General features: G+C 38.2%; 1 protein-coding gene across 4 annotated transcripts in view; it reads right to left on the minus strand.

Annotated features, from left to right (window-relative positions):
- PTPRK (protein tyrosine phosphatase receptor type K) overlaps positions 1–25,838 on the minus strand; it is a 417,933-nt gene that overhangs the window by 257,197 nt on the left and 134,898 nt on the right. For all 4 annotated transcript variants that reach the window (XM_075498722.1, XM_075498720.1, XM_075498719.1 and 1 more), the window contains exon 3: positions 20,647–20,918. In XM_075498722.1, coding sequence (XP_075354837.1) covers positions 20,647–20,918 — 272 coding nt within the window. The remainder of the gene's footprint in view (positions 1–20,646; positions 20,919–25,838) is intronic.

The following is a 25,838-nucleotide window of genomic DNA, read 5'->3' on the forward strand; positions in this document are numbered from 1 at the left end:
AGCCCACATCCCACCTTCTGCCAGCACCAACGCTCATCAGATCCTTCCAGAAGCCAAAGCAACTCTGCCCTACTGACTTTTATTGTAGCGTTAGGGTTTTTTGCCAGGCTAACAGGTTAAACCAGCTGGTTGGTCCAATGAGTCCCGAAGCATGCCGAGCGCAAGCAGTGCCCTGCACAGCCACAAACAGGAGAGATGCTCCTTGGGCACCAGGGCTGGCAAAAGTGCCCTTGCCTCTCCTCCAGCCCTGCCTTCTTCCAACACTCACACAATACGGGTCTACACCCATACCAATCTCCAATGAAGGAACAGACTACGTTAAATAAATTAGAATTGTAACAAGTTCAACTTTTCGGGGCCATAACAAAACTGAAACCACAGACAAAGCAGCTTTCCTGTGACCTGGAAATATTTCCCCTACCAAACACTGGGAAGCTGTCTGGGGCCACGGAGATTTTGGCTGACCCACAGTAAGGATGGTGGGGAGGGAACACGTTCATAAACACACGTGAAACTGCAGGCAGGCTTGACTGCCTCATTTTACAACCATGCCCCAAGGGTGTTCCTATTCCTTCAGTAAGTGAAGTTATTTTATTGTCTCCAGTTCAAACTGCAGTTTCTGGAATTTCCAAACGTCAGTCGTCTGACAGTTTTAATCTGTCTGTACTCCTCTCCTGCAGATCCTACCCACAAGCTTTCCTGCTCTTTAGATGAGCAAAGTGGGTGAATGAAGTCTTCCAATGGAAAAAATAGAGAGTTACTTCTCTGAAGATGTGCTATAATTCAGGCAAGAAGCTGAGCAGAGAAATCACTGAATGCTTCCTACCATTTTTATCCAGTACCCTATACTAAACCCACTGTTAACCCTAACTTCAAATTAAAAGAGCGTTATCATGGGGAGAGAATAATAAGGTAATATAAAACTGAAACACTTCAGAAAAAGCAAACGAATCCCCAGTGAAATAGAAAAATTAAAACTACGTGGAAGCCACAGGGTTCCCAAACCTCACCTCTGACAGCTAACCCTATGCAAGTTGCTTAAGAGTAAGTGCAGATCACACTAACTTAACAAGATGGCAATAAACATCAGAAGTATTTGTCCTTTCAAATTACTGTCACACTCAATCCCCCCGAAACATTTCTTATCAAAAGAAGCACTTGTATTTCCAAATGACCAATGGCCTTAGATATACTTCGAAAACAAAAAAAAAAAAATTTCCTGTTCTTTGCAGGGATGGATGTTTGGAAAAAAAAAAAAAAAAGCAAGCAAGCTTCCACATTGTAGAGAATTTCATTCAATTGCTGCAATGTACAGAAAAATGACCCTTTGGGCAGAGTAACTAAGGAGGAGGTGTACTGCTCAGTACGCTTCAAGGAAGGAAGGTTTTCCTTCATCTTCTTACGAAAAAAATTAGGGGTTCAAGATTCCGTAACTCCCTCAAAATTGTTTAAAAATCACTGTTCTGCACAGTAAGTTAAGTATTTTAAGATCTTTATAACATCACCAGAACTAAGTACTTCTCTATTCAAATGGACAAAAAAAAAATCACTTCAAATCCTGATTGACATTCTGTCTTGCAAATATCCATGTTCTGCTCTAAAGAGATGACAGGGAGTTGCTACGATGTTTTTCTCAGAACTGTTATTTAACATTTTCCAACTCTGCAAAGGCATGAGAACATTAAAACTCTTTTGTTGGAAGCGGAGTGTTTGAAAGCTCATTGGCAGAGCAGTTACATCCACTTTTCAAGAACACATGATAATTCTCTCTCTGGTTTCCCCAAATAGAGGAGGAGGGAAGAATGCAGAAAGAAGGAGCAGTGCACACAATATGTTTTTACTTCCATCTGCCATCTGTTAACAGCTTCAGCTACTTGGATAAATATGTATTTGTACTCATCAGGAAAGATTACAGTCTTGTCTACATGCAGTTACTCAGTACAGCTGTTCACAAACGAGTCCAAGGTGAGGGCATTCTTACAGAACCGGTAGTTAAGAGTGCACTGAAATATGATATTTTGAAATGAGAACACCCAAATAAAGAACTAGTCAATAGCAGGTGCTTATGAATAACTAAATGTAAACCACTCCACACCAGTCATTGTAACAGGGTCTACTTATGTGCTCACCACTATCTACACAGTGCAGAATCTGCCAGCACAGCCTTGTCCTTCAGAAACTGGAGGGAGAAGAGGCAATTACATGTCTAACAAGTGTAGCTATGTGAACAGATAGAGAACCTTTTTACTGTTGTGTTTCATATTAATTTAGGAAGCTGGATTAAACATAGTGAAAAATCACATCTCTATCAAAAGGTTCTTTTATCTTGAGAAAAGTAATTGCTTTTTCACTATAGTTCAGCTGCCTCTGGCAGTCAACTGTAAAACCTTCACAGCTTCGATGAGCTCAGTTTAGCACCACCGTCATCTCAGATCCTTCCTGCCTTGGCCTCCTGAATAAGTGAAAATAATCTGAACTAATATGACATGATAGTACACTACCTCTAACTACACCTTGGGAGTAATGATCTTTTCTTTCTGGTGGAAGTGATTTTAAGAAGAAAGATGGCAACTGCAGCCTTGTGAAAATTTTTCAGTTTTCTCCTGAAATTGCCGTTCAGCAAGAACAACAAAACCCACAATGCACAGGGCACTGCTGAGGTAGACTCGTCCCAAGTAGAAGCAAGTCAATATGGCCCTGATTTGTAAAGTCAGCTTCTCCTGAAAGCAGCCCAGAAAAGCCCTACCTGAACCAGGAGATTAACTATTTTTAACATGAGTATGTCCCAAGGGCACTTAGGAATACCAGACTACATAGTGGTTTAAAATAAAATTAAGCCTCAGAGCTGCTAAATGACATTACATATGGCAGTATTAGCTTTGTTCCATGGACTCCAGTTCTGTACAGCAGCTGAATATACAAAATATATTCATCATGTTATTTTCAAGTAAAATCTCTCATTAATCCTCATTGTTTACTGTATGAAAATGCACACTAAGTTAACGCCATGTCTATCAATAATCTTCAGCATGCAGGTTGCCTTAGTATTATGAATAATCCCTTTATGCTCCAGCTGGGCATTGCGCTCACTACATCTGTATTTGAGTCTGATGGTGTAGCATGTAGTCTAACATGTGTAGCATGGACTGTGTATCCGTCTCCACTGTGAAGCTAAGCAAACTGGAACTGCTGACTGCGTTACAAATTTGAATGTAGGAGGCTGAACACAGTTAGCACAGCGGACTTTGGGGACTTCTCGAACTTGCAGTTCCACTGTAAGACTGTAGTTGTCTGCCAGCGATCATGCTGTACTCTATTCTGACAGCAATTTATTCCTGACCTGGGTTTACATACACCAAAGTTGTCAGGTTTGATTTCACTAGGAATGTACCTACAGACCACTTAACACACCCCACACAAATCACCTTTAACTTTAGAGATCCTGCTCACTTAACAGACCTCATCCTCTTTTCTGACAACATAGAGCTGCTGCAGTGACGCATGTAGCTATTGAATCTATGTTACCAAACATTCTTAAAGGGCTCATTTCAGTGATGGATACATGCCTGCAAGGCATGACAAAGATTAATGGTGCACAAAATATCTAAATCAGTTATCAAGGACCAGTTCTTAAAAGCAGTTTACACTTCACTTCAGGAAATGCATGTCCGGGGATGCTGCAGCTAACCAGAAGAGACAGACCAATTCATGTTCAAACTGAGTTGTTACTACTTCTTTTCAGGACCACCGTTTTCCTTGGTCTGCACCAGCTGTAGCATATTGGCTCAGTATCAATCATTCTTAGAAAAGGCCTACAACCATCACAATACCAGCAGCTCGTTTACAGGAAAGGAAAAAGGTCTGAAGGAACAAATTACTCCTTTGAGAAAAATAGCAAAGATTCATTTGTAAAATTAAAATACTGAACTCTGTAATATGAGTGATGAATTTGCAAATTAGGTAGATGATGACAAGGAAGACAAGGAAGAAGAAAGTTGCCAGAAGTTTGAATCTTCCATAATTTGCCAGAAGAGGTGTCTCGTGCTGCCTACAAAGCTACCACCAAGCACAGTGGAAGAGAAAACACAGCGACTCATGATCAGGGGATGGAGGGGAGGGGGTATTTTTCATTTTAATTGGCTTGGGAAAGAAAACCTGAAAGAGAAACTAAAACATCATATTTAAAGTTGCCTTTAATTACTTCTACCTGTGATGCCAATAAAAGCAAGTAAATAGGAAATACTATTCCCACTGCTACGTGGGAACTTGCATTCAATGTCAGCCACTTGATATGTCTTCCTAATACTAAGAAAACCAAAGCTTAAGTACATTAACTAGCAAAGAAACAACAAGTGAAAACATATTAAAGCCCACTAATAACCACATCTGGATTTACTAATAAAACCCGCAGATCCCAGCTTTATTTTAAATAGGGTGTGTGAAAATTCTCCCTGGAGAATGTCAGAAGAATATCAATCCCTTCCTGAAAAATTTTACACCAGAACAGCATCCTCTATACTACAGACTCATTCAGCATCCTTTCTTCATGATTTATTTGAAAATACCATACACAAAAAAATTCTACAAAACTTTCTTTCCTGAATACTTAGTATATTTCTGCAGGCAATCTGTATCAGTTTTGCAGCCAAATTTTATTCCTATTCTCTACACAGCCAACTTCATTTTGTAACTACATTAGAGCAGAGATAAAACAGCTCCTACAGCTCTAAATTGTAAACTTGTAATTATATCTTAAATATCATCACTGTGGAACCAAAGGAGGAAACACCTGTAAAAACCTCAATATTAAATAACGTAGGTAAAAATTACTTATCAACTAGAATCACAATATTTGTAATAAACCAAAGAATTTAGAAAAGCAATTAAGATCTGCTATAAGGCTCCTTTGTACACCATGAAAATTTACTACATTTAAAATTACAGTAATTGAACTAATAAAAGCGAAGCAGTCCAATGAAGCCACATTTTAACTAAAACACAAACTGTGTCATTTTCTTTAATAAACTAATCTGATTTTAAACTATATGACTGATACCAATGGAAAATCAGAAGTCCAGCTTCAATGCCTGATAAGTTTTCTTGGATCATTTTTCAGACATTCAGCTTTAGTTTCATCTAGCACTTTCAGACAAGTGCTAGGGGGGAAAAAAGAATCATTTCAGTTTAGGGCTTTTACACAGACAAATTCCATTTGCAGCTGCACACCTCCCCTACATGATCTTTGGAGGTATGAAATATCTGGCCCTATTTTTGCTCTAGAATAAATCTACTCCACCGAATAATATTCAAATTATTAAACTTCCCAGTTTATATGGTTCAAAATTGACCTGTTTTTCCATTTGTATGAAAACTATACTTGATTTTTTGTTACAATTTAAAAAAACATTAATCACAAATTTGTATTTTAGGCAAATAAACACACTAAATGCATTGACTACACTTAAGGAAGCAGATCCTGCTCTCATTTTGACACATATTTTCTGAAAGCAAGTATCTAATCATTAACATTTTTGCCAAAAATAAATTCTCTCTAAAAATATTCATGCATTCATTTCTTGTGGCCATCAGTGCTCCAGAGGCAATTTAACTAGCCATTAAATAACGCCTCCAGAAAGATTTGTTGCCTGTTACTGATGTCCCAGCTCCAGGAAGTTGCAGCTGAGGTGACAACTCTCCATCGTCCTCCCCGGCTTTGCCTTCTGGTGGTGACCATTCCAGCAGCTTGTGCTCTGCTGATGCTGGCATTTGGAGCCTTCCCTGAGATTTACCCCTTCCACGTCCTCCTGCAGATTTCCGAGGAAAAGACCCTACGGCAGTTTGCATTTGTTACAGGTTCAGAAAACTCCCTACCCAAACATGAAGGGTGGAGACCTGCCTGAAGTAAAGCAAAGCCTTGAAACAGCGCTGGTGCAAGCTTTTCTACCAACAACCCCTGAGAAAACAACCTCCCAAATCTTAAATATAAATAAAGCCTTTTGTTTCCCCACAAATCAATAGTGCAGCGTCATGTTACAAGTCCCAGGTAGTTTTGCCACAGCCCTGGTTAAGCAAGCACAGGTCACAGCGTCAAAGGCAGTGCCACGCTGACCTATGGGCTAAGAAGAGCCGGAGCCTCCTGGTCCACAAACTGATCCCTGCTTCCCCCCATTGCCTCTGGCCATGTAACCCTGCCCGCTCTCCCACACCCACGATGAGAAGCACCACACTCTTCAGTGACCCTAGGCAACTCACCAGCCTCGCATGCAAAGACTATTTTTGCTGTGTGGTTTGGTTAGGCTTTGTTTGGGAGGGGGCTTGCAATTTTTTAGTTTTTAATTATTTTTGGGTTTTTGTTTTTTTGGGGTTTTTCTTTCCCCACTGACTTAGCAAGAACCTGCTTAGGGAGGAAGCCAAAGAGCACTGAGGGAGAGAGGCAGCATTTGCAAAACGACGCAATTAAATTATTTTTCATGTGCTGTGCTTTGCCCCCATCCTGGTTCAATCCGAAGTATTTTTTCCTCAAACTTATCAAAAAAGATCGTTGTGAAAGTATAAGGATTCGGAATACGTTAGCCAAATCTTGCCTGTTAAGTGAAGCTACCAAGGTGGTTTCTGCAGAGCTTATGTTGGAAGTGTTCTGCAGCAGGGAAACTGCTCTGCAGGCTTGGCCGTACACAGCACTTACAGAACCGGTTTTTACACTACAGTAAACTTACTGTAGCAAAATTACTATGGATTTAAAAAAGGACAAGCTAGTTTTCCCAATTTAATTAACAATCTAATTAAACTGGAGAAGAAAATTACTTACCTTTGTTATGACTTTACTTTTGAGTAAAATTATAACCCTCTATGTGGTTATTAAGAATATCTGTACCTGGATTAGACTAACATTTTCAGACTAGCATAAAAAGAAACTAAGCTTATTGCCTGTACTACTGATCGTGACACTCCTTTTTGAGAATGAGCGAGGCATTCATATGCTCAAAATAAAACGCTCTCTAACTTTAGAAGTAGAAACATGAAGACATCTGTATTTCAGCAGACTTTCCCATTACAGATCTGACCACAGTCAACAAGGTCCTGAAGCATGCACATTTTTCAGTACTATCTTACCACATATAATACCCTTAACAAGGGACAAAAAGAAAAAAAAAAGGAAAAACAGGAGTACATTTCTGAAAAATGAAAGCTCTACTGTTACAATTTTGAAAAAGAAAAAAAACTCAACCCCCTTCTAATTTGGGGGGCAGTTCTATCAAATATATTGAATCTAACTGATGGTTCTGTAAAGCTCCAGCGAAAGAAAGCATGTGTCTAGTTTAATTGTTTTGTTGTGACAAAAAACCCACTTAACACATTTTTCTGTTTCAATGCGCTATGCAATATTTATCTAACATAGGTAAACAAATAATATATTAAAATGCATGCCATGTTCTATTTCACTAGGATTTCCGAATCAAGACAAACATAAAATTGAAACTACTCACTAGCTTTTTGAAAAATATTGGTTATACTACATGTTATACCTTGGACAAATTAGTAATAAATCAACACTTGAGCGATGTAATTCAGACTGAATTCAATGCTACTGAAATAAGTATATCTAACGTTCCAGCTCTTTATGGAAAACCAGACAGCTGCTGTTAAACTGTATTCCCTTTCATTGTTCAACTATATATGGTGTTAAGATCTCATAATTATGTCTAGGACCAAAAATGATGCTTTACTTTAGGGTTCATTTTTATCCTTATAAAAACAAAAGCAAAAAAAAAAAACCAAAACAAACAACAACAACAAAAAAAACCCCTAGGCACATGCAAACACAAGCTGATATACACACAAACCCCATCACATGTACACCCATCACCACATTTGGTGTTTGCCATTTTTGGCTAAAATAGAAACATGCCAACCAAGCAAATTCCAGCTTTGTTCCATGATTTGTATGTTAAGTTGCACAAAACAAACAACTGATCTCCTGTCAAGATCTGTGACAAAAAATATTCTCTTGTGACCTGCAAATTTAACTGCAATGCACTGCAAGCTGCTTGATGTTTTAGCCTGTATCAAAAAAACCACATCATCACATTGATAACGTATCACAGTTTTCAATACATTACAAAATATTTTAGTAATTCAGTTCATACAGGAGAGAAATTTGTTCAACGTGGTAGGCTCGCTCTTCTCTCACTAAGAGCAGTAGAAAACCAAACAACTGATTGTTATCCCACTGTTAAGATTTACATTAGGAAACATGGTAACAGGAACTTGTTGTCCCCTTGTCTTACCATTATGGAAAAAGGGAAGTGGGTTTGTTTTGTTGGTGGTATTATTATTCATTAATTATTGTTTTATTTATTTTTAAGAAACATGATGTTCTTTGGGTTTGTGTGTTCTTCACAAGTACAAGCGTAGTGTAAAGGGCAGCACGTATTCACGCTGCCGAAGGAGAAGACCAAATACCACACCAGAAGCCTGCGACTACACAGCAGGGAAGGGACCTGTGCCAGTGTAGAGGGAAGACCGACACTGACCTCCCCTAGACCCTTTCCATGGGCAGCAGCCGGGAAGCCTGGAAAAGGGGCAGTGGCGGGGGGGGAACTAGTGTCGCAGTCCTCTTGTCTGCAACCATGGGCGCAGCAGGAGAGGGAAGCAAGGACCGGAGTGCTGCTGCCCTCCCTGCCCTTCTGAAGGAAAGTCTGAGATTAAGGGAGGACCTCACTGCTCCTCGGCTTCCTCTCCAGACACACAGCACAGTGGCTGCACAATAATGAACCAGAATTAGAGAAACGCCAAAGTTCAATTCATCAAAGTTCAACATGGCAATTCAAGAGGATCACTAAATGAAACTGATTTTTTTTTTTTTTAACTACAAAACCTCTGAAAGAGAATCAACCAATCGGCAACGCAGACACACAAGGGTGCACTTATATTTGCTACAAAAGGTAGCACAACTCAAAAGAAAAAAAAAGGTGGAAAAAAAAAATACAGACTTATGCAGGTTGCAAATGTTTCTTAATTCATTTTGTGAAGGCTAGGAAGTTTACAGTAATCACCTAAGCATGGTAGAGAAGATGGGGGTGAGAAACAAAGGTTCACTCAGGTGAGAGGGTGAGCATTGTGAGCATGTGTGTCTGCCTTTAAAAAAGAAAGACAGAAAGACAGACCGAATCAGGGAAAAGAAAGATTACCTGTCTCCATTCCTGCCTTAAAGTCCACAAAGTTAGTGGACTTTAGGTTTTGTGAGGGTTGGGTTTTTTTGCATTTTCAGATGAAATCCAATTCTAAAGTTAAGCAATCACAAATTTTGAAATTAATCAAGTCCAACCAAGTCAACTAATGATCAAACTTACCAATGCTACATGACATGAGCATAACATACACCCACAGGGCAGCAATCAGTTGCCACACACCCACACTAGATATAACATATTTTGCTGCTGAAGCTTGGCAGCTAGAAGATATGATATTCTCACTCATTCCTTTCTCTTTCTCTTCTATTGCTTCTTTTCTTGTTCTGTCTTACAGCTCAAGACTACCACCCACTTGAGTGCCAGCACAAAATCCCTAATATTTGATTCCTCTTCCAGAACTTCAAAAGTGCACTGGCAAGGCTGGCATTATAGGATTATGTTTATTTAAAGGCTTATCATAAAATAGTTCAAACCGAATAAATATGCTTTCCTTACTTGTAAATGATTTCATTCCATAAATAGCAGCAAACTTCTACCACCTCCAGGTGACAGATGCATGCCTCCTATATTTGAAGAACTAAAAGCCTGCAGCATTGAAATTTCAGTGACCGCATGCAGCACAATAATAAAATAAAAAGTAATAATTATTTGATATGTTTTTAAAAAAAAAAAAAAGAAAGAATTGACAAGTTCTTTTCTTCCAACAGACAACACCTACTGAAGAATACACAGCCTGTGAGATAAATTCATTGCCTGGCAAGCATAGCAAAGACTACATTTTGCCCTAATTGTCAATTTTGTTAGCCAAGCCAAAAAGCTGATTACTCAAGACAAAAAAAAAAAAAAAAAAAACCACCACACACACCACAAAAACCACAAACAAACAACAAAAAAAAAACCAAAAACACCACACAAACAAAAACAACCCAAAACACAAAACACACACAAAAAACCAAACCATGATGTTATGAAATATCTGAAGGTAACAACTCACGTAGTCACCAAACACGCACACACCACTACCCTGGTAAAGACAAGGATTGTCACACTGCAGCTGGACAGTAAAGTGGCTCCGCCACAACCCCATGAATTCCTCTGCTCTGCATTAGCAGGGATGCCCACACGATCTGCCCCTCTACCAGAGTGGAAAACGTTTCTTCGCTCAGCCTTGCAATTGTCAAGCACTAGTATACTGTCCCAGCTCAACACGGAGGAAGAGCTGCGGGATGGGTTTCCATTTGCTGTCACTTGCTTGAGATGCAGGTAGAGACACAGTAATCCTGGCACATGCATCAACAAAACCTCAGCAAGCAACTGTAAACCGTAAAACCAAAAGGGTTTCCAGGTACAGAATCTACTCCAGCAAGTGAACGGTAAGTGAAAAGGTCTCGTGGACCATGTGCAAAAGACTCCAGAAGACCCCAAGGACACAAAAAAACCCAACACAAACCAAACAAAAAAAACCCAAAACAAAAACAACAACAAAAAAAACCCCACACAACAAAACACCAGGAAAAACCCAGCTTGGCCCACAGGATTGCTCAGGGTTTCTTCTCGGTAGCCAAGGTACTTGGCTGAAGTAATCTACTCCAATAAGTTTTATACCAATTCTTTAAACCTTCTGAGAGTTGCATATAAAGACATTCAAGGAAAATAGTGAAGGAGCTCCACAACTGACTAAGAATGAGAGAGAGCACTCTCAAAGAAGAAAATAATATGTCTGCAAAGACTACAATGCAACAGTTCCTGGCTTTGAGCCCAGAGCACTATCTGCTTGACTGCACCATCACCCTGCATCCCACAGGGCAATTACTAGTTTGCAAACTGCCCATCACTACCTTAGAGTCAGAAAATTATTCTGCTTCAGATGGTGTTTCAGAATATCCAGAAGAGGGGTATAATTTACTTCACTCTGGCAGGAGGGGGCAAGGGGGGTGGTGGTGGTGGTGTCTTTAAACTGCTTTGTAATATCATTTGGGCAAAGGGGAAAATTCAACAATAATGGTTTGTTTGTTTTCTTGTTTGTTTGTTTAAATGCACGGACCTTGCATAATTGATCAGAAAGTGATCCTAGTGCAAAGTAATTGATACACTTCTTCCCTTGTCTTTGAATTTTGAATATTTTTTTCCTTCAGAGCAACCATCTCGGTTTTTCAATGTCACCTCAAACAAAGTCTAAGCTAAAGAAAAGACGTACATACAGGGTAGAGAGAATTATAAAGATATGAGGCATCTATTTCCCTATGAGGAGGTCATATCACCAGTCAACATGGGATTGCTATTACATTACTACTCTGGATGAAGAAAACCTTTTGAATTTACTTCAAGCCTCAGGCTTGTTCACCACTTAGCATTAGGAAAAAGACAAAATATTCAAAAAATCCCACCCAAACCACCAACACACTGTAGCATGGTGTGCACAGACTAAAAAAAAAAAAAATTTCTTCTAGAGCATTTCATCTTGCCCTAAATAATAAAATGCAGGAAAGGACAAAAAGAAAGATAAGTGGCTGCATAATTCTCAGTATTATTTTTTTTCCAACATAGGCATTATTGGGGGGGGGGGGGGGGGGGGGGTGCAAGGGAAACCCAGATATCTAGAAGCATACAATGTTTCACAGCAAAAAATACCTAAGAATACATCTTATCAGTGATGAATTGATGAGTTCAGACTTTTAAGTCAAAGTCTCTGATTCTTCAAGGCCCATAAAATTGAGGCTGATTGGTTTCCAATTTTTGAATTGCAGAGATTTTAGTGAACTTTTTGATAATGATTCAATACTACACTATTATACTTTTTCTTTTATTTACTTTCACCTAGGTGTAGTCTGGAAATCCCTAGCAGAGCACAATTCATTATTCAATCTTTTTAGAACTTGTATAATGAAATAAAGTATTATCAATTTCTGCTTTCCTTTATCAATCTACTTCAAGCATATATCCCTGATTTCTGCCATAACCCTCTTTCATTCATTTCACTTTTCATGTGAATAAAAACATATTTTAAGAGGCGAGTGAAAGAGTATATCATTGCCAGCTCCTTGATAGCGTGATATTCACAATTTTTTTTAGAAAGCGATGGGATCTTGCAGAAGCTGATAAAAATATGACAAAATCTGAGCTTCTTACATAACAAGTAATTACGCTTTCCAACTATAGACAAAAATCCTAAAAAAGACAAATTTTGACAAAAAGAACCATCCAGAACTTCTTTATTTACACACCATGATTTAAGTCGATCTTGTATTTCTGAAAAATTGAATCAGGCACTTGGAGGTGGCTGATTAGCAATAGTGTGTTTTCCACTTCACTGCCTGACAGTGCCTGCTGTATGACAGGGAAGGGAATGCTACAGGCTTTTCATAATCTTGGTAATCAAGGTTAATAGAAAATTTGCATGCCACCTTGCTGATGAGTGGAATCTTTCCTGGAAGAGTGCTGAGGTTAAAGTCACATATATTCCATCAGAAATTAAGCACTGGCTAAAAATATTACATATTTATCTCAAAGTAAGTCTTCATGAGTTTACAGCCAGTTTTCCACTCGAGACTTTTAGGCAATTAAAGATAATTTATAACATGGACTCATATAGCACATTAACCTCCAAATCTTTCATTGCCTTTGGAAATGCCAAGTATCTACTAAATTTTCATCATCTTGCCCTGAAGATATCCACTATCTTGCAGGGAATAGTGAAAAAAGTCAAAATGCTCATCAGCTTCATTCACACTATGTTATTCAATGGAAAGAGAACTGAACATCTTGTATGTATAGCCATACAGTTCCTTACAATACTCCAGTGCTTCAAGTATGACGTTTTTACCATAGTTTTAAGTTGAGATCATACATTTAGCAAAGGAAACCCAGAACACAGTAGAACAAAAGCAAGCTACTCAACAGGCTGTAATATAACAGACAGCAAAGCAGTGGAAAGACAACATTGAAAAATTTGAACAAAGGAAAAGGGAAGGAGTAAACTTAGAAAAGCATGTTATTTTTCTGAAGAGCTACATTATCGCTAAAACTTCCTTTTTAGACATGCAAACACTTTAGCTTCAAAATTCTGCGAATTCATTTTTTCTTCAGCACAGGACTAAGGATAGAGCAACATAAGTGATTGCTCAGGCTCCCCAGTTCCTTAGCCTGTAAAAACCAAGGCGTCCAAAGTAATTTCTTCTCCTCCCCTGCTGCAACGGAGTTCTTGGCATTTTGTGGAGGCAGAGCCGTCTCTACTTGCAATGGAGAAGTACGGCTTGGGTCACTGACTTAGACAAGGTTGACAGATTTTACCTGATTAACAATAGTCTCTGCTATTTTAAATGGTAAAAATTATTTGATAATAATTTATCATATTTCCTCTTTTTTAATGTAACAAACCCCAAAACAAATTAAGTATCTCCAAAATAGGCTAACAGAAATTAAATCCACCAAGCTAGGAAGGAGATATATACATCTCCATATGACAATTTAAAAGTTCTTAAGAAAAAAGAAGAAAAAAAAAGGGGGGGCGGGGGCGAGGGGGAAGAGACAACGCAACAGACAGGGGAGAGGATGACAGCGTATGCCACCAACATTTACTTGCTTTCCCACAACCATCATTCCCTTATCCCTCAGGAACTTCCTGTGCTCATAAATGAACTAACTCTGGATGGAAAGAAAGCACGCTGTGGCTAGCCTGAAGAACATACCGTGCTGAAACAATGCCACGAACCAGCACTGTCATTTCTAAGAAAAAAGAAAGAGCTTCCATGAAATCTCCAATATTTATGGTGGGACTGAAAACCTGGAGGCTGGCACCTTAGCCGTGACTGGGCTTAGTTGGGCAACACTCACTTTCACTCTGTGCACTATGGTTTTCCAGTTTGAAGACTGGAATGAGACAGTATTTGCAGAAGTCCTTTGAGAGCTGTAAGTGCTTTGCAATCTACAAAACTAAATTATTAAAATGTTGCTGGTAATCACTCTGCTGGAACTTAATCTTTCTTTGTCCTCACCAAATTGATAAACATCTTGGAAGAAATGAGACAGAAATGTGACAGATATGCTTGCACACTTTCATGTTTATCCTAACAGTTAAAAAAAGATGGTGTTTTGTTTGTACTAACAAGTCTTGGAGAAGCAATAATCAAGTTCATTATAAAAAAGCGTTTCTCCGAGTAACTCTTCAACAAACTGTATAAAGAAAGAAAGTCTCTTGATTAAGTGCTGTCTAGCAAGTAACAGTCAGGAGAACACTTAGGGGTTTACAAAGCATTTCTGACAAGACAGCAACATCGTTCCTATTTGGACAAACTTCCAAAGGGGTCCAAAGGGGTCCAATTAGTGATAGCAGTAAGTGTTGAGACAGTTAAAAGTGCTTTTAACTGATGAAAACTATGGATGAAAGAAGGAAGAGGAAAGAAAGAAACAGATGTATAAGCCATTTCACTGTGCATGAATGAACTAGGAACAAAATACTTTATGGACAGTCACCTTAAATTCTTAAAAGCCACAAAGTATTCTCAAAGGAGTTATTCCACAAAAGGAGTGCTAAAGAGTGATGCGCCTATACGAGGAACATTTTGGTGACTTATACTACCTACCAAACACAAGCTGTTGCGAGTTTAAGGAAAAAAAAAAAAAAGTTATCTGTCTCAGTTTAATAAATATTGACTTAGTTTTCTTTAATTATGAAGCTACCCAACCTTTTACTAACATATTTTACAAAACAATTTTTATATCTCAGCTAGAGTTAAATTCTAGCCACTCACCAATACAGAAGTTCTAATTCATACTTTATTCCTGAGAATCCTTAGAAACTGGAAGAATTTAAAAGGCTTAATTTGCAAATTTTATTTTTAAGTTTATTTTTTTATTATTTTTAAAAGTCTAAAAATATCTGTTACCCCAAGTTAGATTGAAAGGAGATGAGAAGGGGAAAAGAGCCAAAAGAAATGGGTGTAGGGCTGGTAGTGGCAGATGAAGTTAGTTTTCATTTCTACAGCCAAAACAAAATCTTTCACAGAATATGACCAGAATATGACCTGGCTTAGGTAACCACAGAATATAAAAATTACATTCAGTCTGCCTAGGAATATGGAAACAAATTAAATACACATCCACTTAGGGAAGGGAAAAAGGGGGGGCAGGAGGGGGGGGCGGGAAGTAGGCTTTTGCCCTTTGTATAAAACACAACAATGGCTTAGCAGTTCAGGCCAAAGGTCTACCTACCCCAACTTCTTTTCTTTACCAGTGGTCATAAGGAAAGGTAAGAACAGGGCAAGAATGCACATCACTTCTCTGTGCCCCCCACAACATTCTCTGCTCACCCAGCTACTTCAACTTGTGAGACTTACTGGACTTGTTTGCCTAATTACTGATTTCTAATAATTCTCTTTTAAGAACTTGCGCAGCCGTCTCCTTAAGCCTACTTCCAGCACAGACTCACAGGTCTACAGCCTGCTGTGTGACCCACCTCCGCTTGCTTCTTTTCAGTCTGGTTCCCTCACCAGACCAAAAAGGCCCCCAATTCTTGAACTGGAAGAGGATTCCCCTTCATGCCAGCGAGGGTTTTGCAGACCTTTACCATGCTCCCCTGAACTGTGTCTTTTTCTAGGCCAAAGAAACTTAGCTTATTGAAGCATTGCCTGTCACGCATGGCTACAGACTGCTCCTCTGGCACTGAACTCTTGCTCATGCTGAGATTTCCACAAGACAACTTTCACTGTCTCACAACTCAACATCCAAGACTTACAGTAAGTTCCAACATTAACTGGCTGGCTGCTTATCAGTTTTTCTTAAAATGTTCAAATATAACATTTTCTATATTCAATTCTTACCTATTTAGTCAACAAAATTACACTATTTCCAAGTTTTATTCATCCAGTATGTCTTCGATATTATTTTAAGTCATTTTCTGTAGTCCAATTTATTTTAAATAAAATCCTTTTAAAATATCAGCCCTTTGGAATGCTTTCTTTTTTTAAAGAGCTGCTTTGGATTTCCTGGATGCTACATAGCGCTTCAAGGTTAGAGATCGTATAGAATCAAGGACATCTGTCTTATAAATAGGAAGTGGGAGTTTGGGAAGGTGGGTTTCTTCTTAAGTTGGCCTGTGACTCAGTTCTATGCAGTTCACACAGGCTGTATGTACTTCTGTACTTTCCACTAGCGTTTCTCTTGTTGCTTTCCTTAGCTGTACCAACTGACTAAAACAAATCAAATTTCCTGCTTTCCTAAACTTTTCTGGATGTAGCTGGTTTACAGTCTCACATGTCTGCAAATTTAGAATAGTTATCTGTTATCCAAAAAGGCAACAAATTCTCATATTTCACAAGAAATCTGTTTCCTACCTTATCTGCCATATGGCCCAACTGTACACACCATTAGTGAATCTTCAATCAATCTGCCATCCTCCTATAATAATTCTATCACAGTTTCAAGAGCTTTTTAAGATCATAAAGGAAAATAACTTTCCAAGACCTTTGAGCTATTTAAACTTTTATAAATCCTATAAATCATCAATATTAAAATAAAGAACAGATTCATTATCCAAATCAGGATTCACAATTCAGCAAGAAAATGATTTGGTTTTCTAGAGTTTTCCTGCACTTTAAATGGTCACGCATCGTTAGTCTTGCTGAATTGATAAAATAACTTCTGCTTGGTGCAGTTCAGTAGTTTTTGTTTGCTAGCTATACTTCCAAGTGTAACCATCACTCCTCTCAAGCAGGTATCCTAGTCAGCCTCTTTGTTAAACTACAGAGCCCTATTACTGTATAATAGTATAATTTTAAAAAAACATAAAGAAACCAAGTAATTAATTTTTTACAAGTTTGAGATCTGTGGTTCCAAGTCAAGAGTTTCTTTATCAGTTTCTGATCAAAGGTTACAGAAACCAGAGAGATGTAATATAAAACCAAAACCGGAAAGTCCATGGTTCACATTCGAAAGTGGACCTCACGTGATCAAGCAAGGATGTGACCCAGTGGGAGCACATCCACACGACACACAAAAAATAGGTACCAAAGGACTTTTGGGGGACAGTGTGCAAAAACAAACAAACAAAAACCACACACACACAAAAATTTCAAAAAGGATTACATAGTTGGCAAGGGAGGAGAAGTGGAAAAACACCTGTGACAGAAGCAGAAAGGAAGAGACAGCCCTCAGCAGCTGGATAATTCCTACTGTGCAAAGTAGGCGAGAACTTGGGGAAAGGAATAGAAGCATTAGACAAAACAAGGCATCCAGACAGGAAGAAACATCTTAACTAAAATAAATTAATGAGTTACAGTAGTAGCGAACACAGACAATAGAGAGACAAAACTCCCAGACAGCTACAAAGTTTAAACAACAAAAATCCCAAATTATTTTTACTTTGAAGCAAACTTCAGGCAGGTCAAAGGTGACATATTTCCAACGGAGTGATAAAAAAAGCTTCCAGAACAAACAAGGACCAAAATCAAATCATATCCTCGATCCCAAGGGATTCTCTAACCAAACCCTTTTCCTCGACAGTTCATCCACATATTAAACAAACCAAATAGAAGACGCAGATGCCTTGCCAACAGGAGAGGGAAGGCAGATCGTATCATCACAGGAGTGATGAAACTTTTTGAGTGCAAAATGACAACTGAGGAATTACAGGCCCCATGCTTGGAGAAACCCACAGGAATGGTCCTAACGTGTAATTAACATTAGAATTTCATGTCATACACACTGTAGACACTAGAAGCTTAAACCAGTGCAAAAAGCCCCTGTGGACTAACAGGAGTATAGAAAGGCACTACTTGGGTTCTTAAGCTCAAAGTTCTTGAACCACAAATAGCCTCAAAGCTGGAAGTGTATTCTGGGGAGGTATGACCATGAGTTTGTCCTGTTCATGAACTCTTCTACAAGCTTCCACTGTTATCTGCCATCAGAGACAGGATACGAAGCTAAACAAAAATTCAGCCTGAATCCAGTAAAGCTATTGTAATGAAGTGTACTGTATTTTGTCAGAAAATAAGTAAAAAACCAAACCAACCAAACAAAAAAAACCCCTACTCAACACAATATAAAGGCAAATAAATGGATTGTTTACAAATATATAAATATATATATAATAAGTAAAAAGAAATGTTAAGTCCATCCAAAAATGCATAAGCTGTATCTATACTGTTGACCAGCAACATGCAAAAACATTGTGCTAGTTTTGAACAGGAAGCAATAAAGCTTCAGCCAGCAGAGCAGAGCACAGAAATGCTGCTGAGGAGCTAAGTAGCCTAGGTGCAGCACTTTATTAGTACTATTAACACAGCCATCCTGCTAACTTTCAAGTCACCATACGAGACTTCCTTATAATGTAACCTGTGCTATTTAGCCGCTACTAATCTCTACTCTCTTCCCTCACTTAAAAGTGAAGGAAATGGCAATGAAGTTGACCTGATTAACAAAGTACATGCAAACAGTTGTGCTCCACGGTGATCTTTAGCAGTGACCTTGCTTGTACAGGCAGAGATCCAATTCCTGGTTTAGTAAAGAACCTCTTCCATCACATTATAAAAACTGATGCATATTTCCCTTCAGTGCTAGCTAAACTCATGGACGAACAGGTAGGTCAAAGTGCCAAAATCATGAGCTAGAGCTCTACAGCAAAGAACTCCTACGGAAAAATGAAAAAAAAAGACTTCCATGCCAAAGAATAACTCAACTCAAAACTAAACACCCCCCCCCAACAAAACAAAACAAAACAAATAAAAAAAACCCCACCCAACCCAAAACAACAAAACCCAAACCACACAACCCACAAAAGACAAAAACCAACAATGAAGAGCAGTGTTGACTTTGAGACCTCAAAGAAACACTTAAAACCACAAAAATACCCACCCTGTTTGTGCAAACAAGCAGTCGTGCACAGACAGCATGCAGATTTACCCTCCTGTTCATAGAAACAATTGTGCAAGTCATACACAAATCACAGCAGGTTGTATTACCAGTTCTCCAGTCCTACTCCAGATTTATTTTTAATTTAAAAATAAACTGTGTTACACAGTATTTCAATATTCTGCTGGATAACCGAGCAAGGGAAAGAATGAATTTAAGCACAGACTATAGAGAGATAATGTGAAGGCTATAATGTAAGTGAAAAATGGCCATGTTGCTAAGATAAGGCCCCAACCACCAATCTCATTGTCAAGCCTGGCCATCTGTCAGCAGAAACCTGATTTACTGCATATAATACTGCTATACTTGATTACTACTATACTGCTATGAAAGGCTCCTGGTTTTTTAAGCACACCAAAAGCTACTTTCTAGCAACATAAAAGGGTTAATAAAACACCTCCTCAGAAGCCAAGCTTTATGAAACCAGGTTTCAGAACTTTAAATCAAATTTCACCCAGTTTCAATGTCACTGATAGATTAAATTCCTATATAAATAAAAATATTAAAAACAGGGAAACAAAAACCGAAGAAAAACATAAAATGATAGTAAATTACACCAGTTTCAACCTATAAGTAAGGATGCTTGCATTGATGCTTGTATTTTATGGAGATTATTTTGATGGTGGGCAACTGCAAATAACTTTAGAAAAGGCACTTTAAGAAACATTCCTACAATACCACTATTCAAGAAAACCATTAATAAAGAGGCCACTTTGCTTCATTTGATAACTAGTCTGGACATCCAAACTGTTTGCAAGAGCACTAATGACCTGAAGCGTCCTTAGACGGGGGCCTGTAAGCACTACATACAATGATGACAGAACACCTCATGGTGTAACAACACGGATGAGTGCATCTAATTGAACTCTTCCCCCTCCCTCCTACATGCCAGGACAAAAATGCCTGTGTATGAGATTCATCCTTCACATCAAATACCCACTGAGCGAAACAGCTGCAGGTACTTTCTCAGGTTAATCAAACAAATCAAATAACAGCATCTAGTAATAACAAGACGATTTTTCTCTCTAAACAACAGCCCTACGCTGCAGGTGGTTTTGTCCCATAGCGAGCAAACAGGAGAAAAAACACATCCTGAGCAGCTGCTCATTAGGTGAGCACCATTCTGCCTGCACAGCAAATGAAGCAAATGTCATGAGGAAAAAAACACAGTTTACGGTCATGTAATTAGACACGGTAACACAGGCATATCCAAAAGAGGAGGGAAGACAGGTACAAATTACAGTTGCACAGGCAATTTATTTCTGGGAGTTTATCATTTTTGATGTTCCTGGACTTTAACCTTACCTTTTCTTTTAATGAGGCTTTTTTCCAGCTTATTTTTTTCCTATTATAGTATAACAGATAACTTGGAACAATCACCTCCTATAAAAAAATACCCATTCCCAAATAATTATTTATTCTGAACAGAACACTTTATTTAAGGACACTGGGAAAATAATCTATCAGAACAGACCAAAATGAACGCAAACTGTATAGGACCTCGCTGTAAATGTTATAAAGCAGTGAGAATTTATTGCATGCTTACCTGATACTCGTTGGGCCAGAAAGTGCTGACAGCCAACTCCGCTCGAAGCCAGTCTTTGCCAGTGGAGCTGGTGACGTTCCAGATGGGATTCGCCAGCGGCCCTTTGTTCACCCTAACCAGGATGTTCAAAGTGCCCGGGTTTGCTCCATTCTTGCTGTACAGAAGGTAGCTGAAATCAATGCAGTGAGTATCATTTTCTTTCATCGTTGGAAGCTGGAGTCGAGTCTTTTCTCCAGGGTCATGGTCTGAGGAAATCACTATCATATATGATCCTAAAGAAGGGGGCAGTGGGAAAGGAAACAAAACAAAACAGTAGTAAGGAAAAAGATAAATGCCAAGAAACTGATTGTTCAACTGTGAAAAAGGATGGAATGCAAAGGTTTTCATATCACAATCTCAAAATTCAAGTAGCAAGAAATCCAGCAAGGTATAAAATGCCTAGAAACATCACTGAAGCAGTATCTACAGAAGACATCACGTATCTCTGAGGACCTATCTAGATGCTTCCGCCTACAAACTTTTCCCTCTCCTGTTTTAGGATCAGATAATTGGAAATAGGACCACAGGTGGACTGAATAAAAATAACGAGAGGAGCAAAGGATCATCATTATTCTGAGGTCACTGAGGCCAAAATTCTCAGAACTTGCTCCACAGGTTTCCTGAAAATGAAAAATATGGAATAATATTTTTCACACATTCCTCGGTGCATCTTTATCACACCTTTCCCTACCCAGAAAAAGAGGCGAGACTTGAATTTTAGATACATTATCAATAGAAATAGCTCACTTAGGACACCAAGCCACATTTGTCCTGAAAAGTTGGATTTGCTGCTCCATTTCCAAATGGATTTGAGGGGATAACAGACGTTTCTACAGCTGGAAGAGAGCCCATCTTGTAAATTTATTTTACAAGTATACAAAGGACAGAACAAGCTGAGCCTGTCTAGCTACAAAGGCAGAAAGCAGAAATCGGATGTTTAAACAGGTTATGCAGGACAATGCTGAAACAGTTTGTCCTGGTGTTCTGCAGAATGGACAGTAAAGACAGGGCTATCATCTATCCTTGCCCCAGAGCACCCCCATTTCTTCAAGAGCAACAATTCCATACCAGATACTATCTAGTGAATGAACCCCACAGAACAAAGCTTCTGAGACACAGCGTGCCAGGCAAAACATTACAACCTGAATACACAGGTTGTAATGTATACAATCTGAATCATCAGAACCCTTCTGTTTCCTAACCTGAACTTACCTACCATGCTGCTTAATGATTCCAGAAGCTTCATGTTGACAGATTTTGCTTCTACTTCTAGTCCTAAAGAGCACCATAATAAAAAGCCCTTCCTCCCAAAGAAGGCTCAGATGAAATCCATCAAAAATACAGTAAAAAAATTAGCCTAAATTTAAAAAAATAAATCACAGATTTGTGAATACTTCTCCAAATGAGTAACCCCATAGAAGTTGTGAGAGTATGTACATGAATGAGCATTTATTGATGGAAAATCTTCTCTGAAGTATGTATTTGTATAAACTATTACCATTCTGTACGTGAAGTTTGTCCTTTGATTTTTATGCAACAAGGAACTATTGCGTTCTAATACGTCCTAAACAGTTGTATTAACCATTCTGAAAACTGTTGAGAAGCTGTTGCTCAGGAGAAGATAAAAATGTATGTATACGGATTAAGTCATCTGTGTGACATGCTAATTTATTGGCCTGTAAAGATATTCTGTGCTAAAAAAAAATTATAACAAAAGAGAAAGCAATACTGTAGAATGAAAGCAGCTCTTATTAAAGTACAGTACCAGGATCTTGATTGTTAATACTAAACTTAAAAAAAAAAAATAAAATAAAAAGGGGGGGAGGGGTGTTAAAGAAAACTCTACTATACTGTTACGTAAGTACCTAGCTAATATTTAGAATTATATGCAGAATCTGTTATTGGATTCATTTTTTTTCTTAGAGAATGTGGCAAAGTATCAGTTTCTGATCATCTCTTCATCATTAATACCCATTTATAAAGACACAAAGGAATCGTATTATACTATTTAGGTTTGCTGTTATTAGAAGTCTTTAATGATTATGGTCTAGAATCAATTAGACAACTGCACGCGAGATGCTCAAAAATGTGTTTCTAGGCCATGTTCACTGGTGTGTAGTTATTATGCCTCTTGACTCTAGAATAAACTTACTTAGTAATAAGCATGTTTGTAATCTCTATCTTAATAATACCTAGGCTCTTCCAAGTACCTGATTATTCATGAGTGATACACTACAGAATAATATTTTCAAAATTTTTGGCAACAAATACTATGCATGTGGCAGAGGGAGGTTGTATATCAGCAATTTGGGTGGGTTTTTTTTTCTACATGAGAGTTAGAAAAATGAAAAGGATCAGTAAAAAGTTACAAAGACTGCTTTACACACCATTAGCACAGATTCTCCATAGCCATTTACATTGCCTCTTAGCCATATCTTGCAATTATTTCTAAGCAATAGGCAAAAAGCAACTGACTTTTTTCCTACACAAAACAATCACTAACATTTCTAAACCTGAGATCAGGAAGCAGATAAACCCTCCAACTTTTTCTGAAGGGAATCTGCGGGGGAGAAGGAAGGAGTACAATAAGAAGCATGGAGTTTTGCTGAATTTTTGAAATGTCATTTCTCTCAACATATCTCAAGATAAAAACATTGGGGGGAAAATAAAATGACAATCAAATTATAAGAAATAAACTAGATGTATTTCAAGATCTTGTTCCTATACTAAGATAATCTGCTATAGTCTTTGGAAGCTCCAACATGCATTTTTCTGCATATCAACACATTTTATAGTATTCTATTTTTTCAACTTCATTTTTCATAATTTAAAAGTACTTAGCAGTAAATTTGCATATATCCAGCTACATGTGGTAGTCCTACAGCATTTCATGAAATGCTCCAGACAGCATTCATAAACCATTTGTCACAAAGCCAAAGCATCTGTTCAGCATCTTGCAAACTACTTCCCCTCGCCCCCCTTTTTAAACTTCTTAAGAGGCTATATCCCATGAATGTATGCAACCTCACTCCTTCCTCAGTTGTCTAACTACTCCAAGAAAATCAGAAGCCAATGCCAAAGTAAATTATACATCAAATTTATATCTTTGAAAAGCACAGAAAATATTTTCTTATGCCTTTTATAAGAAAGTCATTATTTGTAAAAAAAATGCTATGTACTAAAATAGGATTGAAAGAGTCGGGGGTTTTTTTCCCATTTATACATGCTTGTAATATCTTAAGTCAAAACTTGAAAATCTTATGCAAAACTTTAGCCCCAGATACTCTCTCTGCAGTTTTTTTTTTTTTAAACAAGCATTTCCTTTAACACTGAAAACTGTATTTTGTATTACTATGTATGTGGCACAAGTTGCTGTGCAATCCATTAAAAAAAATGAGGCCACATAAACATGAATAATAGAAATTATAGAAAGCACAGTGTTTGAAACAAAAGACTTACAATAAGATGTCCAGCTAAGTTTGAGATAGCATAGCATTGATGAGAACAAGCTATAACGTTTTCAAATTTGAAAGGTATTGACTAATACTAAACACTACTTTTGTAAAGCAATGCCTACTGGAAGAAGGATCACAGTGGCTACACATCCCTAATGAAAATACGTGCTCACAGAATTAGCACCAAATGCCCCTTCACATACCAAAACAAATGCAAGTATTTCATAAACGTTATTAGACATGAAGTAAAAGGATTAAATAAAAGCACTGCCATAAGATTTTCCTGTCATTTTTAAATAATTAATTAGTTACAGCGAACAGGAACTGTGCTGATATGAGACAGTCATTTATAACGCTACCCAAATAAATGTCAAAATGTATGTGAGTATTAAACACAAGACTTTCAAAGGTAACACTTTTCAGTGTTTCCAGTGTACAGGCTTTCAAGCATACACTTAGATATTAGCATACAGAGATCCCAGGTGGTCAGGCAAACATCTGACCTGTTCTCACGTACAACTACTGCACTCAGCTGACCATGTAAATGGGCAGACAGCATTTATATTTATGTACAAACGATGAAACATAGGCATAACTGCATATGAAAAAAATCACACATAGAGGAAACAAATCTGTAATACTGTATTATTACCAAGTTAAAAGTTTTCAATTAATACATGTGTTTAATAAAGGGATGACAAAGCAGCCAAGTGGCCACTCTGCGGAGCTAACTAACACCTTGGATTATTATTAGTGGCAATATCAGCACACTACAAAAGCAAGAGGTGCTAAGCAAACCTCAGCAAACCACTTCAAGCAACAGGGAACAATTACCCAGATATTTAACATTAAAACAGAGAAATAACAAGAGGACAGGCGATCACAAGATACTTCTGGACTTGGCAGAAATGCAAAGTGTCAGTGAGAGAAATGCTCACAAACTTATGAATCCCTAAGATTAACTATCTATTTCATATTTTTGATGAGAATTTACAGTAACTGTTAGAGCTAACTATTCACAGCAGTGCTCCAGGCTGGAGCAGAGGAACATGGTGAGGAGGAAGGAGCAGCAGAGACCAAGTGCTATGGACTGACCGCAGCCCCCAGTCCCCATCCCCCTGCGCTGGTGGGGGGGTGGGGGGGGGGGAATTTGCCTGTGACAGTCGGTAAGTGTGATTTCCCAGAGAAGTTATCTCCCTATCTTTGTCTCAACCCATGAGTTTTCTCATCTTATTTTCTCCCTTTGTGCTGTTGAGGAAGGGAGCGAAACAGCAGCTGGGTGGGGGTCTGGCCAAGGCCAACCCACCACAGTTGCCAAAAAGGTAAACAGTAGCAGTTAAATAGTTTTACCTAACTGCAGTTAGATACTGCATATACTAGCTGTTTTATTAAATCCCAGTGGAGACAGGCTCTGTGACTTTTGCCATTGTTATTGGCCTAACAGATCAAGCACATGCAGATGTAAAACGCTATATACACCTACTTCCCTTGCTGACAAGAAAGAAAAAAACAAAACCAAAAACAACTGGCCTGTGCTCTGTTTCCACTAAGATTTTATAACAAGGAAATCGTGAGTTGCCCCATTAAAAACCAAAATGGTAAAAATAAATAAATAAATAAATAAATAAATAAATCCATATTTTGGGCAATGAAGAAAGAGAAACTTAACATGAAAGACCAAAAGTTCAGTTTTTTTCT

This window comes from Mycteria americana, chromosome 3 (assembly GCF_035582795.1).
Source record: "Mycteria americana isolate JAX WOST 10 ecotype Jacksonville Zoo and Gardens chromosome 3, USCA_MyAme_1.0, whole genome shotgun sequence".
In the NCBI taxonomy this organism is placed as follows: domain Eukaryota; kingdom Metazoa; phylum Chordata; class Aves; order Ciconiiformes; family Ciconiidae; genus Mycteria; species Mycteria americana.